The 23,367-nt window shown below is 46.6% G+C and overlaps 1 protein-coding gene and 1 long non-coding RNA gene across 2 annotated transcripts in view; one reads left to right on the top strand and one right to left on the bottom strand.

Annotated features, from left to right (window-relative positions):
* Nucleotides 1–23,367, top strand: part of LOC311624920 — a 203,220-nt gene that overhangs the window by 124,495 nt on the left and 55,358 nt on the right. The gene's annotated exons all lie outside the window — the stretch shown is intronic.
* The window catches only part of ZNF341 (zinc finger protein 341), a 45,772-nt gene continuing 25,834 nt past the window's right edge, over nucleotides 3,430–23,367 (bottom strand). Inside the window, exons 10-15 of the mRNA XM_084888548.1 lie at nucleotides 21,159–21,367; nucleotides 18,033–18,129; nucleotides 16,004–16,136; nucleotides 11,121–11,232; nucleotides 10,798–10,868; nucleotides 3,430–9,103 (exon numbers count right to left, since the gene is read on the bottom strand). Coding sequence (XP_084744674.1) covers nucleotides 8,574–9,103; nucleotides 10,798–10,868; nucleotides 11,121–11,232; nucleotides 16,004–16,136; nucleotides 18,033–18,129; nucleotides 21,159–21,367 — 1,152 coding nt within the window. The 3' untranslated portion in view covers nucleotides 3,430–8,573. The remainder of the gene's footprint in view (nucleotides 9,104–10,797; nucleotides 10,869–11,120; nucleotides 11,233–16,003; nucleotides 16,137–18,032; nucleotides 18,130–21,158; nucleotides 21,368–23,367) is intronic.

Here is a 23,367-nt window from a genome sequence, read left to right as displayed (position 1 = left end):
TCCCATGGAGGAAGTGAGAGGAAGAGACAGAACACCCATGATGACAGAGAATCATCATTGGCTGACTCCTGCATGCCCCACACTGAGGATCGAGCCCACAATCCAGGCATGTGCCCTGACTGGGAATGGAACCTGTGACCTCCTGGTTCATAGGTCAGTGCTCAACCCCTGAGCCATGCAAGCCAGGCAACACTCATTTTACCTTAATTATCAACCCAAATCAATTGGTGTGAATCACTTGGATTGCTGGGTTGAGAAGAATTTTGAGGCTGCATCAGGACTCCGTGTAATAAAGTGCTGAGATAGATTTGTGATGTCTGCCTAGAGTGTGGGCTTGGAAGTGGTGGCATTTGGGTAAGGTAACTGCCATCCCGGGGCTGAGGACCCAGCTGCCTTAGCAGAGATTCACAGGATGAACTGGCTCCATACTGCAGAGCTCTGGGTTTTATTTTCCTGGTCTCTTGAGCAAATACACAAACTTTTCAAACTGTGACTGACAGGTATTAGCTAATTTAAAAGTATGTGAAAAGAATGGTCATTGCATGCAACGTCTTGAATGACTCACAGATACACTGAGTGAAAGAAATCAGACCAAAAGCCTGTATGTACAATTCCATTAATATAAAAGTCAAAACCAGGCCAGACAAACCTATGGCGACAGGAATCAGATTAGTGGTCACCTCAGAGGGTGGAATAGCCCAGGCAGAATGGCCCTTGTGAGGTGCTGGACAGGTTCTATATCACGATCCCAGTGGTGTTCACATAGGTACATACAAATTTATCTGTCTTTATACTTAAGATCACTGCCCTTTATATATCTTGTATACTTTACTACATACATGTTATATCACAATTTTAAAATGTCATCTCATAAGAGCAGCAAAAGAAACACATTTCTTTTGTTTGCAAAGTACCTTATTCACTTTACAGCTGAGGAAACTGAGGCCCACAGAAGTAGGAATTGCCCAAGATCACATGGTTAAAGCCATGTATTTGTAACTTTCTTTAAAAACATGCCAAGAGGGCCCTGGCCAGTGTGGCTCAGTTGGTTGGGAAGTGTCCTGTGCACCAAAAGGTCGCAGGTTCCATTCCTGGTCTGGGAGTACCCAAGGTTGCAGGTTCGATCCCTGGTCAGGTGCCTCAAAGAGGCAACTGATCAATGTTTCTCTCTCACATCCATGTTTCTCTCACTCCCTCAAGTTAAAAAAATTTTTTTTGTTTTAATCTTCATTGAGCACTTCATGGTAAGCAAGACACTGAGCTGAACATTTACATGCTCATTTAGCTTGCAAAACAACTGCATTGAGTGGGCATTATTATTGTCTTTGTTTTATACAGTAGGTGCTGGAGAAACAGAAAAGTTAAACAGCTTGCCCAAGGTCACACTTGCAAGGGCAGAAAACTTGTAAGGGCAGAGGGAGCTGAATTCTAACTGTAAAGACAAACTGCTTAGCCCTATGCTATATTGCCTACATCCAAAGGAATGAATGATTATGAGGCAGGATAGTAAGAAGTTAGGAAAATTCCTTGGCAAATAGAATGGGGGAACTGAAATAAATATCTGAATAAACCGGCCAAGCAATTTACAGCCAGATATAGGTCACCTCCCCAGAGATAACATCTAGGCCTCCGTGGTATTTCAGCTCCAGGTCCAGAAAAGCAGCAAAACCAGGTGGGTGACACCAAGACCAGCTGCAATGGTCAATGACCCTGCTCTGGTGCTGACCAATCAATAGATACCACGACCCTGGAAGGGAACACCTGGAAAACTAATAAATATTTCGCTGAAATCTTCCTCTGACATCTCCCCACCTGCAAGAGAGAAATAAAACCCTCAAGACAAAGGGCCCCACCTGGCCAGTGTTGCTCAGTGCTTGAGCATCAACCCATGAACCAGGAGGTCACCATTCGATCCCAGTAGGGGGCGTGCAGGAAACAGCCCATCAATGATTCTCTCTCATCATTAATGTGCTTATCTCTCTCTCCTTCTCCCTCCTCTCTCTAAAGTCAATAAAAACATATTTTAAAAAATTAAAAAAGGCAAAGGGCCCAGCATGGGCTCTCCCTCCCTCCTCCTCTTCCCTCACAGGGAATATCTAAGGACCCCACAAGACTTGCAATCAGGGGAGCAATGAGCAGTGGCACCTAGTCCTGGCCTAACCCCCTGAACCAACCTGCTGACTGTCTCCGAGGCCCCCTTTCCTCTGACTTCCCCGTGAGCTAAAGCAGCCCCACCGAGGCTCTCCTGTTGCTTCTTCTATGTTAAGCCCTTCCTTATTTCATTGTGCCCAGCTTTTTTTTTTTTTTTTTTTTTTTCATTGTGCCCAGCTTTAATAAATGCACTCTCAAAGTCCCCTGGACTCATATTGTGAAATCTTTCCTACACAAAGTCAAGAACCCACATATTGCTGGCTGGTCCTAGGCAGACCTGCTCAGAGCCAGGTCCCTTGTCCAGTAAGTAATAGGTCCACACACAAAAGCCCATCAATAAATGAAGTGTGATGGGTCTGGGAGCATGTATGACCTCCCTGAGCAATAGAGGTAAGAGGGACCGGGCAGAATCTGAGAGGGGCATGTGTGGAGTAGGAGAGTACACATTGGAGGGGCCCCTGCACCTGAGCTAATGGGGGGTTACACAGCCGACTCCATACCCATTTATGAGAGCATGTGCAGGCCACACAGCAGGCACAGTGCCCTAGAGGCCAAATGTTTCCTTCTCAGGGAGGTTTCCAGGCCAGTCCATATAATTCTGCACCTTGCCCCCGCCTACATTCCCAAAACCTCTCCTCTCCTCTATTTTTTCTTTTTCTACAATAGTCAGCACCTTCTATCATATCATATCATATGACTTGTTTATTTACTTTGTTGTTTATGTTCTGCTTCTTCAACAGGGGATCTCCACAGATCATTGTTTGGTTTAAGGTGTATCATCAATGCCAGAACTATAGCCAATATTTAGTAGGTGTTCAATAAATATCTGTCAAATGAATAAATGGATAGACGGAGGTAGAAGTGACCTGGGGGCAGGAGAACTGGGTCTGGACGCATTCTTGCCATAATGAAACCTTGGGCAAGACCCTTTCCTTTTCTGGATCTGTTTATTCTGATTCTACAAAGGACTCAAGACCCCGGAGTTGGGACTCTGCCTCCTGCCTCGGAGTTCTGGGCCTGAACATGCATCAGCCATCCTTGGCAAGTAAGGGGGTCACTCCCAACACTGAGGTGGGATCTGCTAACCTGGGGGCTAAGGGCTGGGGGTGGGGAGAAGCCTACCACCCTTCAAGTCTTTGAGAATCCCTGAGGGTCACTTGCTGGAAGCCCTGGGGCTTGGGAGCACCCGTAGTGGCCACCTGGACTCCTTTCTCTCCAGGGGAGACAAAACTGGTCCAACCAGTTCCCCTGGGCCTCACAGGAGACCTGCTCTGCCAACTGAGACTTTCAAGCCACCACCTGTCATTTGTCCCAGATATTTTTAGCTCCCTCTGAAAATGGAAGTTGTCCTTTATATCAAACATTAACTTCCAGAGTTTTGGGTCAGCATTTCTCAGCCTACATGGCAGATCTTACTAGGGAAAAGCCTTGACCTCTGTGGGACAAGAGAAGGAGATGGGTAGAATGAGTCTTGTTCTCTCAAAGTGCTGTTGTTCATTCATTCAGGAAATATTGATTGGGCAAATCCTGGACAGTTCTAGGCACTACATAAATATCAGTGAATAAATCAGACAAAAGGCCTTGTCCTTGTGGACCTTTTATTTTTAATGAGGGAAACAGACAATAAAGAAATGTCTAACATAATGTCAAGGATGATGAATACTAGAGTATGATGGTGGTGGGATGGGAGCTATTTTAGACAAATTGTCCAGAGAAGGCCTCTCAGAGGGAATGACTTTTGGACAAAGGTGAATGGAGTGTGAGCCAGCCATGTGAGAATTCTAGACAGAAGGAGCAGCAAGTGCAAAGGCCCTAAGGCAGGAACTAGTTTATATGATGGAGCAGCGAGAGGGCAGGTGTGGCTGGAGTGAAAGAAGAAAGATGGTAGGAGACGAGGGCTGCATCATGTAGAACCTTGAGATCTACAGGGAAAAACATTATATTTCATTCTGGAAGAGATCAAAAGCCACTAGAGGGTTTTAAACAGGAAAGTGGCATAATCTGATTCAGGCTTTAGAAGATCCTGGAAGCCTGCAGTCGAGAATGCATTATGGCAGGGTAAGGGAAAATAGAGAGATCAAAGAGAGACTGAGACAGTCACCCATGCAAAAGAGGCAGCCTGGACAGGATGGTGGTGACCAAGGAGATGAACAGGGGTTGGTCCAAGGAAGTGGTCAAAATAAAACCCTGGCTTATCCCAGCAGGTGAAGGCTTTAGAAATCCTAAGACCAGGCAGGAACTTGGGAGTCCTAGGTCTGAAGCCCAGATATACACATTCTAGCTTTAAGTCCTTAGGTAAGTTGCTACACCTCTCTGAGCCTTGGTTTTCCCATCTGTAAACTGAGTATGATCTAAGGGGTGTCTTGAGGACTCAGTGACAAATAAATAAAGCACAGTGCACAGGGCTTAATACTTAGTAGACAGTAAAGTTATTAACAACTCAATTCCCCACATTTATTGCTAGAAAAACAGAGGCCAGCTAGCTTAGAGGCAGACAGAGGAGGGGGAAGGGAGAAAAGGAAGTAGGACTTACACAGTTTCTCAAGTCATATACCCACAGAGTCCAGACAGTAAGATGGATGAGTAAAGTGGTCTAGGAGCATGAAAAATCATGTGATTCTCTCTAGTCATCTTGTTCTCCCACTTTTGAGAGACATGGGAAATTAGAAATATTTCTCTACTCTTAGATAAATCAATGTAAGTAAAGTAAGTAGCAATCAATATTCAGCTGCAGTGTCAGGGAGACAACAGAGAAGAGTGTAACGATGGCCACAGGGAATTCATGTGCCCATGGAAAAGGGCTGGCTAGCAGCTTCACCTGGCTGCTCCCCACTGTGAGATATGCCAACTTTAATTTTAGAAGACAGAAATCCAGATTTCTAGATGAAATCTCCCAATTTTATTTTTTAAATATATTTTTATTGATTTCAGAGAGGAAGAAGAAGAGAGAAATAGAAACATCAATGATGAGAATCATTGACTGGCTACCTCCTGTACACCCCCACTGGGGATCAAGCCCGCAACCCAGGCATGTGTCCTGACTGGGAATGGAACTGTGACCTCCTGGTTCATAGGTTGACGTTCAACCACTGAACAACACTGGCTGGGAAAATCTCTTAATTTTAATTAAATTTCCTAAGTGCTTCTGGATATGGGAACACAGTATAGTGATCTTGTTATTATTTCACTCTTTCTGATCCTTATACCATTTATTTCTTTTTCTTGCCTTATTGCCAATACAATGATGATGTAATAATAGAAGGCATCTTTGTCTTGTTCCTAACACAGAGGAAGTGCATCTCACTTTTTAGAATCGCAGTAGGTTTTAGTTTCATTCAATGGATATTTTCCCATTGACTTTTAGAGAGTAGAAGGGGAGGGGAAAGATAAACATCGATGTCACGTCGATTGGTTGCCTCCCATATGCGCCTCAACCAGGGTTGGGGTTTGAGCCCTCAACCAAGGTACTTGCCCTTGACCAGAATCAATCCCAGGACCCTTCAGTCTGAAGGCTGATGCTCTATCCACTGAGCAAAAAACTGGCTAGGGCTAAATTTCATTATTTTTAAATAATTGGCTTATTTTTTCAAGCTAAACAAAGTTTCTCTGTAGGCTGGAATCAACAAGGGCTGTCAATTTGTGATATTTACTTTATCTGAATTCTCTGTCTGAATTGTGGCAACTTCATTGGGTGGGTACTACTTAGTCTCCCCATTTGACATATGAAGACAGGGCAGTTCGGAGAAGTGAAGTGACTTGCCACAGTCATACAGCTGGGAAGAAGCAGGGACAGAATTCAAACCCAAGTCTTCTGATGCCAAAATCGGTGGGATCTTGGATGCCCAGGACAGCCATTTTACTCTTTATCTGTCTAGTATCTTGGGGCTCTATAAGGAGTCCTGGTATCCTGAGTGACCCTTGACTAAGGGCCTTCCTCACTTGGGCCTTAGTATCTCCATCTGCCAACTTAGGAGGGGTTCACCTATGGGAACCCCAATACTGACCCAGCTTCCTCCCCTGTAGTCAAACTCTGCAGCTATTAAATATTAGACCCCATCTTGATATCTTCTGTGACCTGGCTCTGCCACTTACTGCTACGTGACTTGGGGTTACTTAACTGCAATGTGCCAGTTGCCTCATCTCAGCTGTAAATGGGATTAAACACAGCACCTACCTAGAAGAGCTTAGGACATGCCAAGCACAGGATAAGTACCTGCCTAGTAAACATTAATCCTCATGCTTCTGGTAGATGTGCATGCATGTGTGCACTGACAGGAAGAGGCAGAAATGTAACTTAAAATAGTTGTATTAGGATAAAAATGTGGCTTTTATGACATTTCCTTTAATGTCATAATTAATAATGTTTAATGCCTCCCATGACTCATCTATTATATAGAGAATAAAGTCCAAATTCCTTAACTCCATATCCAAGGGTCTCCTATTCAATATTAATCTATATTTCAATAGAGCAAAGTGGCTAACAGCACAAGGAGACAGGCTCTGTGACTTACTAGCTCTATGAGCTTGGGCAAGGAAGCTTGCCTCTCTGTGCCTCCTAATCTATAAAATGAGGAAAGTAACAATTCTCACCTAATTGGACTGAGTGATATGAAATAAAAGGCTTAGTTGGGTGTCCGTAATATGTTCATGTACAGGCTTGAACATAGCGATTTTCATGCTCTCTACCCACTGCCTCTAAATCTCTGGTCACCCTTCACTCATTGCCTTCCCCTAATTATCCAACACTGATCTATGGTTAGAGCATCAGCCCATGCACCAAAGGATCTCAGGTTTAAGTCAAAGACATGTATCTGGGTTGCAGGTTCAATTCCCACCCCGGTAGGGTGCGAGTGGGAGGCAACCAATTGATGTTATTCTCTCTCGTCAGCACTCTCCCCGCCCTCCCCTCCATCTGTCCACTCTCTCTAAAAATCAATGGAAAAAAATATCCTCATGCAAGGATTAACAAAAGAAACAACAACACACACAAAACCACTGTATATCAAGGCCCAGCTCAAATGTCACATCCTTCAAAGAGACTTCCCATCTCCTCCAGTCCCTCTCCTGGCTTTTATGAGGGCTGGGTACACCTTTCACCCCCTTGGCTGACTCATTTGTCCCTCCCATTGCTTCCTACCCTTCCTGAGGATGTGAGGAGCCAGGCTTGCTCTGAGCAGATGTCTGAGGTATGTGCTAGCCATCAAGGAAACTCAGTTACCAAACTGAGACCAACCATTCTGCCACATCCTGCCCTGTCCCCTCCTGAGCCTCCGTCTCCCCTGTAGCGGAGGCGATGAGGCCCGCAGGGTGGGAGTGGAAATAAATTAGGAACTCAGACAAGGCCGCTCTTCTCTCTCCAGCCCCCAACGAGCCTGGTTTGCTTCCCTCTGGACCAGCTGGTGATGGGGAAGCCGATGCTGGATGCAGGGGCATCTACGGCCATCCAGAGACCTGCTCAAGGTGGACTCTGGCTCGAGTCAGGGTTTCTGATTCCAAAGGGTTTGGGGGCAAGGCCCAGGATCCTGCATTTTCAAAATCGAATAGAAACTCTTCCTTCTGGGTGTTTCCAAGGGCTATGTTCTGAAACAGCCGTGCTGGGAGCACAAAACTTCTCCAAGGCTCATGGGGCAGACAGCCCTAGGAAGGGACCAAGGCCCCCTCAGCCCCACACACTGTGGAAGGGAGAATGTTGCCACATAGGGACTAGGAAGAAATGCCAAAGCTAGGGTCTAAACCATGTGGACACACATTTTGATAAAAACATTTATTAAGCACTTTCCAAGTGCCGGGCACTATGTGAACCCTTTGCATATTTCAGCATACCAGATCCCCATGACAGCCCCATGAGGTAGTGTTGTCATTACCCTCATTGTTCAGAGGAGGAACACAGGGCTCAGAGAGGTGAAGTGACTTACCCAATGTCACACAGCAGTGAGTACAGCACTTGAATCTGAAGCCAGATTTGGCCGATAGCTGCACTCTAACCTCAGTGCCTCCTAAGTGCCTACATCAGAGGCATCTGAAGATGCTGTGAGGAGCCATATGTAAAAAGGTAGAGCAGATAAGGGCTCTGGCCATGTCAGGCTGCCCAACGAGCAACCTGACGACGGGCCAGCCCTAAGGCAGCCCAAAGGCAGAACCACCCTGTCTTCTCTGTTTAGGCTACAAGCCTGTACCCGCCAAACCCTGGGCCCCTCTGATCCAGCCATCTCTCTTGCTATCACTCCTGCCTGGAAGCCATAAGCAGCCCTGCCCCAGGTCCCCGAATGCGACAGGGCTTTCCAGAAGGATAGGGGACACAGCAGGGCAGTCACAGGCCATCTCTGCTGACAGCTTGCTTCCACTGGGAAGGCTCTTCTCTGTGCCCAGAGGCCATGGACCCAAAGGTGAGCTTCAGGCTGGGAGCAAACACCATGGGGCCATCACTCAGAGGCCTGGATGTAGACAGGCACAGCAAGCATGGCACACGGGCCATCGGCCCCTGCCTGTAGCTCTGCCAGTGCCAGGTTGGGGCCCAGGCCCTCGGCGTGCCCAGGCACTACCAACTCAGGTTCACTGCCCACCGTGCCACCCACTACGATGGACAGCACGGCGTCCGGCTCTGAGAAGGGTGGCTTGCCTGGGGCGGCCTCGGGCACTGGCCCAGTCCCGGGGTCCTTCAACTCCTCCAGCCCCAGGGGGTCAGGCAGGGGCGTCACCACCTTGTGTCCACCACTGCTGCCACTGCGGGGGGCGGCCCTCCTCCGGGGGGGCCGCCGGGCTTGCAGGTCCTTATCCTTTTGGGGTCCGAGGCGGCAGCGGTGATCCTTGAGGTATTTGTGGCGGGAAAAGCCCTTGGCGCAGCCAGCACAGCGGAACTTGTAGTTGCCCGTGTGGGCGCGCTGGTGCTCGGCGAGGTGGGCGCGGCGGCTGAAGGACTTGCTGCACAGGGCACACTTGTGGAGCTTCATGCCTGGTGGGGAGGGGAGTCCGTGAGAGGCACCCAGTCCCTTCACCCCGCAACAGCGCCCCTGTGCTGGGAACGAAACCCAGGTCCTCGGCTTGTCTAGAAACACCTGTGTGATCTGGGCTCTCATCTCTCACCTTCCCCCAGCCCTTGTGCCAGCCACACTGCTTCTCCTCAAAGGCACCAGCCTGGTGCCTGCTTCTGGGCCTTTGCACTTGCTGTTCCCTCTGCCTGGGGCAGTATGCTCAGCCCCCTAATTTCCCAAGTCCATCATCTATCTCCTCTCTGGTATGCTTGCCTCATGAAGCCCCCTGACCATTTCCTACAGGCCAGCTAGTGGCAACTTCAGAAAACACATAAAGGATCATATTCCCTGCTCCAAACCCTTTAATGATTCCCCAAATTTCCCACAAAGCCCCGTACAGTCTGACCACTCCTTCACCTCTCAGTAGCATCCCCTCCTTCCCCACACCGTGTTCTCTGAGCTCCAGGCCTCCCTCTGGCCTTTCCTGATCTCAGACACCCCCCAACACCCCCCCCTCCCTTCCCTGAAGCCATTTGCTGGCTCTTTTCATGTCACCTCCTCTCTTCATTCTCTGCCCCATCACCCTGTCTATCTCCATCTTTGCACTCAGCATACTTTGCAGCTACATACTAATTTGTCTGCTGTTCATTTTCCATCTCCACTACTGAATTGAAGCTTCCCCAGGAGGGCGGGGTGGGGTTCTTCCTGATTCCCTCAGTGCCTCACACATGGCAGGTCCTCAATAGTCACTCACTGACTAAGTCACTGGTGCCTCCGCGTACATTGAAGTCACTCCAGCCCACACGCAGCCTGAGCCATCGCCCCCTCAACCTCCCTGGCTTGGAGAGGGGCAGTGACGTGCCTGAGGCAAGTGGCAGTGCCAGAGCTCACACCCAAGCCATCTGCCTCTAAGTCCTGATTTATTCGCACAGCTTTCAAACTTTCTTTAGCCATTAAATCCTTTCTGTTCCCTGGTTTTGGCACACACACACACACACACACACACACAGAAAAATCCTTTCTGTAAACCTTGGTTCTTAACCAAGGGTGATTTTAGCTCCCAGAAGACTTTCGGCTTGTCCCCTGGAGACATTTCTGGTTGCCAAAAATGTGGAGAGATGCCACTGACACGTGGGTAGAGGCCAGGGATGCTACTAACCATCCTATAGTGCACAGCATGGCCCCTACAACAACGAGTTATCTGGCCCCAAATAATGGATAGTGCCAAGGCTGAGGAACCCGTTCTAGACTAAAGAATATAGTTTACGGGGAAGCTTTGTGAAGCCCCAGAAAACCAAGGACTGCTGTGGAGACCCCTGATCCACAGCCCAGCTCCCCGGCTCTGCCAAGGGAACAGAGAAACTTCCTGGCCTTATCGTGGGCCCAGTCAGAATATGACCTCCCTCTACATCTGATCCTCACCTCTGTCACACCAAAAACCTCTCTGATTTATAGTTATCTCTTCTCAGGTCAGCTTCCCCCTCAGCCTGGGTGCACCCCACCTCTGTGCACCCCAAGGACCCTACCACAAGCCCGGCTCATGGCTCACATGAGCAAACGTTTGTTGGCTGGGACGTACCAGACGGGAATAACGAGTCTCGCGGGATGTGTCTGGGAGCCTCCCCCCAGGGGCTTAGGCTGGACCAGTCCCTCCTGGGGGTCCCAGGCCACTTACCAGAGTGGGAGAGGATGTGAGCCTTCAGCTTATCTGGCCGGTTGAACTCCTTACTGCAGCCTGTGTGTGTCCTAGAACCAGAGCCACTGGTCAGGAGGTGCTTAACAAGTTCAGAACCCTCTTGCTGGCCCCTCTGCTAACCCTGAGCATGAGGACTCTTGTCCATCCTAATGGCTGGGCAAAGAAGCAGGACGCGGAGTGAAGCCAGCAGGTGGGGCCCAGGACAGGATAAAAGGAGGGAGGGCCTTCGGTCCTCAGACCTGACATCTTCCTGTCTCACTAGTGGGTAAACCCACGCCCCCTCCATGCCAACCTCTACTCACGAGAAGGGGCATTTGTATTTCTTGAATGGCTCGTGGATCAACATGTGTCTCTTCAGCTTGTCTTTGCGGTTGAATGCGGACTCACACACTGAGCATTTGTAGGGCTTCTCACCTGCAGGAGACACAGACACAGGGGGTGAGGATCTCATGAGAGTCTGAACATTGAGCCGCGGGTGTGGAGGGGTTCCCCACTAGAGGGCAGCAGCTCCTCTAGGAAGGTGGCCTGGGAGAAAATAGCCAATCCCATTCCTTGTGACTTGGTTTTGCCAAGAAGAGGGAGCCATTTCAGATGGGCGGTCAGGAAAGGCCACTCTGATGGGCAACAGTTGAGGTGAGACCTGAGGTAATATGTGGAAATCTGGAAGTGAGGGTCCCAGACAGAGGGACAGGAGGGGGTGATGGAGGAACAACAAGGATGCCAGTGTGGTTGGAACTGAGTAGGGGGATGGAGAAGAGGGCAGAAGATGAGGTCAGTGAGGCTTTCTGGCCATAGAGGGATGGTCTAGAATAGGGGTGTCGAACTCAATCAGAGAAGGGGCCAAAATCTAAAATCCAGCCTAAATCGCGGACCGAATGGTTTACTGAACAGTCATAAACTGACAATGTCATAAACTGACAGCGGAGTGCAGTGATGACAGCGCGGTGCGGGCCACATTGCAAGGCCTGGCGGGCTGGATTTGGCCCGAGGGCCTTGTGTTTGACACATGTGGTCTAGAAGGCCAAGGAAGGACTTGGGCTTTTGCTCTTAACCTGATGAGAAGCCACAGAGGGGCTGAGCAGAGGAGGGACAGAATCTGACTGAAGAGTTCCTCAGGCTCCCTCTGGTTGCATGTAGAGGAGAGACTGAGGGGGTGAGGGAGGAGAAAGGAAGGAGCTGGTACAAGAAATGGAAGAGGTCAAGCGTAGACTATGTTGGAATGCAGAATTGGCAGCCTGTGCCAGTGAATTGGCTGTGGGGTGTAAGAAGGGGAGAGTCTAGAATGAGACAAACATGAGCCAAGTGACAGAGTGTGTGATCCTGTCATTTACTGAAATGAGGTACACCCTTGTCCAAGTGGATCCTTGCAACACCAAACCATGAGGTAAGTACTATCATTATCCCTTTTTATGGATGAGAAAACTGAAGTTCATGGTCTATACCTAGAGGTTGAGGGAGCTAAGATTCTAGCCCAGCAGTATGATCCAGAGCCCACCTTATTGCAGCCTGGCTGTCCTGCTGCAGAACCGCTGGGGAGGAAGGGGGCTGGGGACAGCTCTCACCTGGCAGCTCACAACACGCCGTAGGAAAGGACTGTTACTGGCTGTTTTAATTTCCTGCCACTATTTCCTCTCTGTTCTCCCTCTGGAATGAGTAAATTACTTTTGGAAAATGCCATCCACCCATCCAGTGATTAAGGAAATTCTGGTCCTTACAATGGAATGCTCTGCAGTTATTAAAAAGATTAAGTTACACCCGTGTTTCTTGATCTGGAAAGCTCTCCTAAGACATATTGCTAAGGGGAAAAGAAAGCTATTGAACAGCCTAATATAGTCCCATTTTTGTAAGAAAAAAATATAATCCTCACACTAAAAAAAAAAAAGCCGAAGCTATATGTGTTTGTATGTACACAAAATATGCAGGAAGAACAGTTGGAGAGGGTACAATCTGTAGCAATTAGGATTTGAAGGAGGAATTTAACATTTGATTTTATGTACTTCTACACTACTTTCATATTTACAATAAGCATGTATCACTTTTTAAAAAATTCTTTATTGTTGAAAGTATTACATATGTCTTCCTTTTACCCCATTGACCTCTCCCAACCGCTCCCACCTCCCAGCACAGGCCCTCATCCCCCTATTGTCTGTGTCCATTGGTTATATGCATGCATACAAGTAAGCATATATTACTTTTGAATAATACTTCCTTTTTTAAAAATATATATTTTATTGATTTTTTTACAGAGAGGAAGGAAGAGGGATAGAGAGCTAGAAACATTGATGAGAAAGAAACATCGATCAGCTGCCTCCTGCACACCCCCCACTGGGGATGTGCCCACAACCAAGGTACATGCCCTTGACCAGAATTGAACCTAGTACCTCTATCCACTGAGGTCGACACTCTATCCACTGAGGCAAACTGGTTTCAGCTGAATAATACTATTTTCTTTTAATCCTTACCCAAGGATATGTTTTTATTTATTTTAGAAAAAGAGGAAGGGTGAGGGAGGGAGAGGGAGAAACATCTATCGGTTGCCTCACATATGCACCCCAACTGGGGATGGAACCCACAACCTGGGTTTGTGCCCTGACAGGGAATTGAACCTGTGACTTTTCTTTTCTTTCTTTTCTTTTTTAATATACTTTTATTAATTTCAGAGAGGAAGGGAGAGGAAGAGAGAGATAGAAACACCAATGATGAGAGGGAACCATTGATTGGCTGCCTCCTGCACACCCCCTGCTGGGGCTGAACCCGAAACCTGGGCAAGTGCCCCCAACTGAAATCGAACCCAGGACCCTTGAGTCCGCAGGCTGATGCTCTATACACTGAGCTAAACTGGCTAGGGCGAACCTGTGACTTTTCAATGTATGCAATGACATTCCAACCAATTGAGCCACACCAGCCAGGGATGAGTAATAAAAATTTAAAATCATTTGGGCCCTGACCCGTTTGGATCAGTGGATAGAGTGTTGGCCTGCAGACTGAAATGTTCCAGGTTCGATTCCTGTCAAGGGCATGTACCTTGGTTGCGGGCACATCCCCAGTAGGGAGTGTGCAGGGGGCAGCTGATCAATGTTTCTCTCTCATTGATGTTTCTCTCTCTCCCTCTCTCTTCCTCTCTATAAAAAAAAAAAAAAAAAAAAAAATCAATAAAATATTTTTTTAAAAAGAGACTAATTTGCCAAAACCGGTTTGGCTCAATGGATAGAGCATCGGTTTGGGAACTGAAAGGTCCCAGGTTCGATTCCGGTCAAGGGCATGTACCTTGGTTGCGGGCATATCCCCAGTGGTGGGTGTGCAAGAGGCAGCTGATCAATGACTCTCTCTCATCAATGTTTCTAACTCTATCTCTCTCCCTTCCTCTCTGTACAAAATCAATAAAATATATATTAAAATAAATAAATAAATAAAAAGAGACTAATTTGGTAATACCTATCAAAACTATTAATGCATATATTTATCTTGTTTCTTTTTTTACTGTAAAATATACCTAACATAAAATTTATCATGTTAACTACCTTTTAAGTGTACAGTCCAGTGGCATTCACACTGTTGTACAATAATCTTCATCATCCATCTCCTGAACGTTTTCAGCATTCCAAACTGAAACTTAGTGCTGCAAATACATTTTAACCTCATACTTCCTCTTTAGGAATAGGTATACACTACAGATATACTACCAAAAGCTTGCTAAGGGTCCACATAGCACTGTGTATGCAAACAAACAGTTAAAAAATAATCTAAGTGTCCATCCATAGGAATCTGGTTAAATAAGAGATGGTAAATGTAGAGAAATACCATGAAGCTGAGAAAAAGGTAGAATTCAAGGTATAATGATAAGTGAAGAAAAAAAGGTACATAATAGAATTTTATTTTATTTTTTTAAAATATATTTTATTGATTTTGTACAGAGAGGAAGGGAGAGAGATAGAGAGTTAGAAACATCGATGAAAGAGAGTCATCGATCAGCTGCCTCTTGCACACCCCCTACTGGGGATATGCCCGCAACCAAGGTACATGCCCTTGACCGGAATCGAACCTGGGTCTCTTCAGTCCCCAAGCCGATGCTCTATCCATTGAGCCAAACCAGTTTCGGCTATAATAGAATTTTAGTATGTGCTCAATTGTAGAGACGTAAGCAAGTACCTTATATAGAGGTAAAATAAAACTAGAATGATGCAGGCATGCCACTGATAGCTGTTGTCTTTGAGGAGGGTGTTGCCTTTGGTAGGAGTATTTTTCAAACTGCAAACTAGGAGTCACAAGCTGTTGGTGGTTATTTTTTATTTTTATTTTTTAAAAACATATTTTATTGATTTTTTTTTTTACAGAGAGGAAGAGAGAGGGATAGAGAGTTAGAAACATCGATGAGAAAGAATCATCGATCATCTGCCTCTTGCACACCCCCTACTGGGGATATGCCTGCAACCAAGGTACATGCCCTTGACCAGAATCGAACCTGGGACCTTTCAGTCCACAGGCCGACGCTCTCGGCTGTTAGTGTTATTTTAACAACAAAAATTAAACAGAATAGAAGAGAAAATAATGCTTCGTGAAACTTTTGTTTCAATATATTCTATGTATATGATGTGTTGCAATAAAAAATGTATATTTTATCATAGGTCATAGCAAAAAAGAAGAATTGAGAAACATTTGGCTTGTCCATCTGAGGTGAGGGAGGTTCATTTTCATAATATATGCTTTTGTATTGTTGAGGACTTTCTTCTAAGGTTTTCTCAATCTTTTGATCCTCTTCAATAAAAAACCCCCAGAATTTTCCAACTAATAAAAATTGTAATGATTAAAAAATAATAAAAAAGCAATGTGTCTCCACTGGGGAACAAGGAGAGGGGGTTTTGTCCAGGTTCGAGTGCTAATTTAATGGTGAGAAAAGCGTCCCCACCACCCAGGGCTCTCCATGGTCTGAGGGACTGACTCTCAAGGGGCAGAGACGAAAGAACACGCACCAGCTTCCACCTGAGGGGCTGATCTCTGCTCTAGTGCTGGTGGGCAGGTGGGGGGGGGCGAGGGGGGGGCAAGAAGGAGGCAGGAGGGAAAGGGGGCAGAAGGCAGATACAGGAGCTAAAGAGAGATGAGGAGGAAAGCCGGATAGGGACGGGAAGGAGAACGAAGAGGGGCTGGGGGGGCGGGGGGGAGAGGTGGAGGAGAGCTGGGTACCCACCTGAGTGGATGTGAGCATGCAGTTTGAGGTAGTGCTCCCGCCGGAAGAACTTCTTACACACCTGGCACTTGAACCTGCCTCCGCTGCCATGTGTGGGCAGGTGACGCCGAAGGTAGCGTTCGCAAGGAAACACCTGACAGAAGAAAGAAATCAGTTTCAAGTCTGACTCCCTAGTCCTGGCCACCTCCTCAGCTCCCCCACGTTTCTAGCTTTTCCTTAGGGAAATAACTCCTTTTCTCCTCACCCCGGGCAGAGCCCACACTGCCAGGCACAGCCCTTAACATCATGGTTCCTACCACTCACCCCTAAGTCCAGTCAAAACATGCCTGCTCAGAGCATACAGGCCTTTTCTTCTACCCAGAGGGCCTTTCTCTCTTACTCTGACAAACTCCTACTCATCCTTCAAGGCCCAACTCCGAAGTCATTGCTTCTTGGACCCCTGACTCCACATTGCCACACCAGGATATACATCTACATTTTTAAATATATTTTATTGATATTTTACAGAGAGGAAGGGAGAGGGATAGAAAGTCAGAAACATCGATGAGAGAGAAACACCGATCTGCTGAATCGAACCCGGGACCTTTCAGTCCGCAGGCCGATGCTCTATCCACTGAGCGAAACTGGTTTCAGCTACATCTACATTTTTAAAGTCAGCATTTAACCCACTGAATTACAGCCCTTTGCTTATATGGGATATCTAAGAGGACAGAAAGGGGCTTTCATTCCCCAGCATAGGGCCTGAGTCAACTGACTGACAAGTAAAAGAATAAATGAATAAAATGAACAAACAACTAAAGAAATTAATGAAAAGATAATAAAAAGCCAGAAAACATAGAAACCAAAATCTCCTTCCTCCCAGATATAGGATAGGCATTTGTTCATTTCCCCCCCTCCCCCCATTCATTTGATATATTGAGGCACAGACCCAACTACCCAGTACTTATTAGCCCTACCATTTCCTGGTTGGGTGACCTTTCTGTGCCTACCTCCTAGGGTTAAATACTCAACTCAGATAAAATGTTCAGAACAGTATCTGGCCCATGGTTCTTGCTTGATTCATATCTATTACTTGAACCACAAATTCTGAAATTCAAATTTAGATTATATAATTAGAAACATCTACAATGAGGCTGAAATGCAACCAGGGCTGTGCTGGAAAATCTGCCATGTCAGGTTGTAAGGAAATGAGTAGAACAAAGAAACAAATTAAATACACCAGGGGGATGCAATCAGCAAAATCCGGACTTCAGGAAACTCCACAGGACCGAGTGCCTAGTTTCTTCAACAAATAAATGGAAAGGGAAACAAAAGGAACAATGGTGTGGGAAACCTCTGTATTAAAAGAAACTTTGGTCCTATCAACGAACTGCAATATGCAGACCTGATACAAACAAACAAACTTCACAAAAATTATATTTTTGATACAACTGGAACACGGCCTGGATATTTGATGATATTAAGGGATAGGCTTCAATGAGACTTTCCAGATTTGCTAAAAAGAAATGAGAATAGCCCAGCAGGTGTGGCTTGGTAGTTGAGTGTAGACCTATGAACCAGGAGGTCACTGTTCAATTCCTGGCCAGGGTACAAGCCTAGGTTGCAGGTTACATTACCAGTAGGGAGCATACAAAAGGCAGGTAATCAGTGATTCTCTCTCATTATTGATGTTTCTAACTCTATCTCCCTCGCCCTTCCTCTCTGAAATCAATACAAATATACTTTTTAAAAATGAAAAATAAATAACAAGGATAATAACACATCAGGAAACTGGTGGCCCCTGTTCAGACACTGGGCCTGGGCCGAGGACAGGCCTCACCCCTTGTCAGCCCAGCAGCAGCACCAGAGGGCCATGTGTGTGCCTGATGGGAAAGAGGCCAGGCAGAGCTCTTACTCTTCAAAACGAAGTGTCATCTGAGGAGACAACTCCAAGCTTTGCCTTCATGGGGGGAGGGGGGAGGAGGGGACAAGGAAACAGTGGGGTTTTCACTCCACCACCTGCTGCCCCTGCTGTCGCAGGGATACCCACCTTTTGGCAGTGTGGGCAGGGGAAGTTGTGGGTGGCGGTCTGTAGGTGGTGCTCCAGGGCCTCAGGGGTAGAGTATTTGTTGACACATTTGACACATCTAAATAGGAAGGAGCAGAAGTGAGAGTAAGGTGGGGGGCTGGACTCACCCAGCAGGTCCAAGAATCAGCTTCTCCACTCCCCCAGGGCCAACGTTAGGAGGCAACAGTCATTCCAAACCACTTGCTAATTTTTTCATATCTCTACGTTTGTTAATCTTCCTGCTAGGAATGCACTCCACCTGACCCACTGCAAACCTGGCAAACTCCTACTCATCCTTCAAAACCCAGCTCAGATACCATTGCTCTGGTACACCTTCTCTACCTCCCGCAGCGGGAGCAAGCGGGGCTGGCGCTGTCAGCATGTGGGAGCAGCTGTGGCAGAGGTGGGGCTGCTGGCAGACAGGGAACCGGTGACCGAGGCAGGAGGGGCTGGGCGGGGGCATGGAGGATGTGCCCACAGTTCCTTTCAAGGTGCACAAATTCATGCACTGGGCCCCTAGTATATATATATAATAGCGCTTTATCACAATATATGGTAAAAATATTTATACATTTGTCTCCCTAAGCAGCCCATGCATTCTAAACTCAAAGTCTATGTTTACTTGTCTCTGAACCTCAGAAGTTCACCCAGGAATTACAGCAGGGCCCCCTAACAGAGATCATTAGCCAAATCCCTGCAGGTACAATATTGGTTTTGTTTTAATCCTCACCCGAAGATATTTTTCCCACTGATTTCTAGAGAGAGTGGAAGGGAGAGAGAGAGAGACTCTGAAAGAAAGAGAGAGAGAACCATTGACGTGAGGGAGACATATCAGTTGGTTGCCTCCTCGACACAACCCTACCAGGGCTGGGGAACCTGCAATCAAGGTACATGCCCTTGACTGGGAATTGAACCCATGATTTTTCGATCCTTAGGCCAAAACTCTAACCATTGAGCAAAACTGGCCAGGACCTTGCAGGTACAATTTTGTACAAAGAAGCAAAAGCCATTTAACATGAAAATCTTCACCAATGACTAGAAGGAGTCATTCTCAAACAAGTCCTTGTTTTCACTGAGATCTATTCCCACATATTTGCTGAGCATTGTGAGACAGCAACACAGGACAAATGCACAGCAAGATAACTGCAGGGCAAAAATGGAGTATTTTACAAAGTTAGAAAAGAAATACTGGATATCTGCAAATAACCCCACCAATAAAGGAGAATCTAGAGGAGGATCCAGAAAACAATTGAGGAAAAGAAACTCAAAGGCTAATCAAGGAATGATAGCTCCAAAGAGAATGATTTGATGATCTAAGGATTAAAAGTATATGGCAAAACTGAGAGGTTTCCATCATTCCTGCCAAACGGGCTCTCTTTTATGACTATAACAGAAAACTAAGGTGATGTAAAGGACAGTCAGAAAAAATAACCCCAAATCAAATCTACACTTGAAGCATTCCTTGTTCATTCTAAGAATCAGCACATAGCTTCAACTTTAACCTAAATTTTATATATTACTAGTGGCCAGGTGCATGAAATTCATGCACAGGGAGGAGGGGGTTCCCTCAGCCCAGCCTGCACCCTCTCCAATTGGGGACCCTTTGGGGGACATCCCTCTCACAATCAGGGACCGCTGTCTTCTAACCGCTCACCTGCCTGCCTGCCTGATCACCCCTATCTGCACTGCCCTGCTGGCCTGATCTCACCCCCAACTGCCCTCCCCTGCCTGCCCGATCTCACCCCCAACTGCCCTCCCCTGCCTCCCCGATCTCACCCCCAACTGCCCTCCCCTGCCTGCCCAATCTGCCCTGAATTGGCTCTGCCTGCCTGATCACCTCTAACTGCCCTCCACTGCCGACCTGATCTGCATCCAACTGACCTCCCCTGCTGGCCTGATTTCACCCCTAACTGCCTCTGCCTACCTCATCATCCCTAACTGTCCTTCCCTGTTGGCCCCCATCACCATGGCTTTGTCTGGAAGGAAGTCAGACATCTGGAAGATGGCTGGTTGACCCTGTCTAATTAGCATGTTACTCTTTTATTAGCATAGATTATATAGGATAGGATTGCTTAAATAGGGGGGCCGGGGGGGGGGGAGAGCCTTTTTCAGCAGGAGGAGATGCTCTTGGCAGACAAAAACACATAATCCCTATATCTGGACTGATAGCCAGCCATATGCACTAAACTGCCAAAGCGGTCATTAAAAAATTGAACTGCTTTCTTACACCTTACACCAAATAGCTGTTGCCCTTAAAACCCCTCCTCAGCCTCCACCTTAGGTTCTGCCTTCATAGTTCACCCAGATTAGGTTCTGATTGGTCGGTTTCTATGCCAGTCAGTGTCAAAAGCTCTGCCTCCTAGGCAGCCACTGGCTCCTGGCACTTCACCCAGATTTGGTTCTGATTGGTTGGTTGCTATGCAGTCAGCGTCTCCAGGCCTATCTCTGGCCTATCTCAAAGAGGCAGGGCTGATCAGCAGCCCCATGGAGACCTGGAGAGAAACAGGCATGGCTGCTGATGAAGCTGGGAGAGAAAGAGAGAGGCAGCGGCTGATCAACAGCTGCCACTGAGGCTGCTGGTCAGACCCTACCTCTCTCTCTGCAGGCCTCTCACAGGGTCTAATCCGCAGTCCCCTCAGCTGTAGGTGCTGGATCGCCATGGCAACCCAGCACTGACTTCCCGGTCATTACGGACTCTGGCTCTTTATATATACAGATTTAAAAAAATAGAATCTTATTTTTATGATTTTTGCTTTCAAATGTGCTTATTAATTTGTTTTTTCATTCTAAGAATCTGTATACCATTCCAAATGTAACCTAAATTTTGTAGATTGTCAGACAAAATAATATTTTCACAATATTTTTAGTATAGAAAAAAATCAAATTATTTTTCTACTGTAACAAGGAAAGACTGGCTTCCTCCTTTTTTTTTTTAAAGGATCATTGCCTTCCAAGTTAAAAAAATGCTATAAGGAGGACCAGCATCTTTTCCCCTACCAGTGTTAAGTCCCAAAACCCACTCTGCCAGACTGGACCCGGGCCCAGAGACTCAGTTTCCCCTCTGAGGTGTCTGACAGTCGTGTGGGCGAGGAGGTGGCAGACACATACTTGTAGACCGTGCTGTCCTTCTTGGGGCTGTGCTGTGGCAGGAGGCTGTGGGAGTACTGGTGCACGCCCAGGTCATACAGGGAGGGGTAGTCCTTGCTGCAGAGGTGGCAGCGGTAGCTCAGCTCCTCCTGGTGGCTCTTGATGTGCTCCAGAAATGTGTCGAGCTTCGGGAACGTCTGAGCGCAGCTTTTGACCACACACTTGTACACCTTGATGGTAGACATGGAGCAGGTTAAAGGGGAAGCCGGAGAGCTGCCTTCACTGCTTCCCCCCTGCCCTGTGGCATCCACCTGGAACACTGCTGGCGAATGACCCTACGCCCCTGCTTTTATTTTGATTGGAGGGTCCTCTCCTCTCGGCCAGTCATAATGACCACACTACCCTTTTCTCAGGCTCTGGAAATACAGTAAAAAGATGACACTGTGGCCTTCCAATCTCATACTGGAGTAGTGGCTCCCCAACTTGAGCACACATGACTAACAGATTGCTGGGCGCACCCCCAGAGTGATTGAGCAGGTCTGGTGGCCTGAACATGTGCTTCCTAACAAGTACCAGGTGATGCTGGTCCAGAGATCTCACTTTGAGAACTGCTTCTAACAAGTCTACCTACGGTCATCTCTAGGGGAATGCACATTGTTTTGACTATTTACCACTGATTAGAATCCAGACTCTAAAACTAAATATTAACCTTTTCAAAACTGATCTGATATAAATAACTTTTGTCAGGTAGAAAGGATAATGCCCTGTAGGACATTAACCAGATTTGTATCTATCTTAGCAACCCTTTTTAAAAAAATTAAATTTATTAGGGTGATATTGGTTAATAGGATTATATAGGTTTCAGGTGTAGCAATCTCATTTCAGTATTCCTTTTCCCCCTGATAGTACTATATAGGTATAAATATTAATGTCTCATGGCTTCTTTTGAACTGACTTTCTCATTCTTCCAGTTCCCTCATTAATGAGTTACATAAAATTCTGAATCATATTCATTATGTTATTTACATGAGAATCATGTTTTTAACATTTTGAAAATTATACTTTGACAAGTGGAACACACTCCTGGTTGCCTAAACAATTCCACAAGCTCCTTTTGAACCATGGCCTCCTGGTTTATGGGTTAACCTTCAACCATTGAACCACACCGGCCAGGCACACGGGCTCTTTCTTCCTAACAAAGTGAACCATGATTTGCTCAGAGTGGAACATGCTCAGTTAAAGGCTGGTGTGGCTCAGTTGGTTGGAGCATCATCCTGTACACCAAAAGGTGGTGGGTTTGATTCCCAGTCAGGGCATATAGCCAGGTTGTGAACTCGATTCCAGGTCGGGACACATGTGGGAGGCAACCAATCGATGTTTCTCTCTCTTTCCCTCTTCCTCTCTCTCTCTTTTTAAAATATATTTTTTATTGATTTTAGAGAGGAAGAGAGAGGGAGAGATAGAAACACCAATGATGAGAGAATCATTGATTGGCTGCCTTAAACCCAGGAATGTGCCCTTGACTGGAATCGAACCTGGGACCCTTTAGTCCCCAGGCCAATACTCTATCCACTGAGCCAAACCAGCTAGGGCCCCTTCCTCTCTCTTAAAAAAAAAAAAAAAAAATACAAAGAACATTTGATTCCATATCCCTGTTTCCCTTGCATCTAGTGTCAGCCATATGACTCCTTTCTTTCTTTCTTTTTAAAATATATTTTATTGATTTTTTACAGAGAGGAAAGGAGAGGGATAGAGAGTTAGAAACATCGATGAGAGAGAATCATCGATCAGCTGCCTCTTGCACACACCCAGGTTGCGGGTTGGATCCTAAGTGGGGGGTGTGCAGAAGGCAGCCAATCAGTGATTCTTTCTCATCATTGATGTTTCTATCTCTCTTTCCCTCTCTCTTCCTTTCTCTGAAATCAATAAAGACATTTTTTTAAAAGATACAGAAAAAGATGGCCCCTTTTTGCACATAGATAAAACTGTAACTGGACCTAGAAAGAATGGCCACTGTCCCAGGACCACAGGTGAGCCATCAGCAGAGAACAGGACCACATGGTAGAGATGGTGGAGATGAGCTGAAAAACAGGGTCCTTGATGCTGGGTTCAGTCAACTGACTGTTTCAGGCCTGGAACTGCTGTACCTTGGGTTTTCTTATTAAATGAGATGACAAACTTCCTAACTGTTGAAGCCAGTTTGAATAAAATGTTTCTGTGATTTGTCATC

This window comes from Pipistrellus hanaki (genome assembly GCF_964339955.1).
Source record: "Pipistrellus hanaki genome assembly, chromosome: 6".
In the NCBI taxonomy this organism is placed as follows: domain Eukaryota; kingdom Metazoa; phylum Chordata; class Mammalia; order Chiroptera; family Vespertilionidae; genus Pipistrellus; species Pipistrellus hanaki.
The sequence above is the reverse complement of the archived record's forward strand: the minus strand, read 5'-3'. Positions and strand labels throughout refer to the sequence as shown.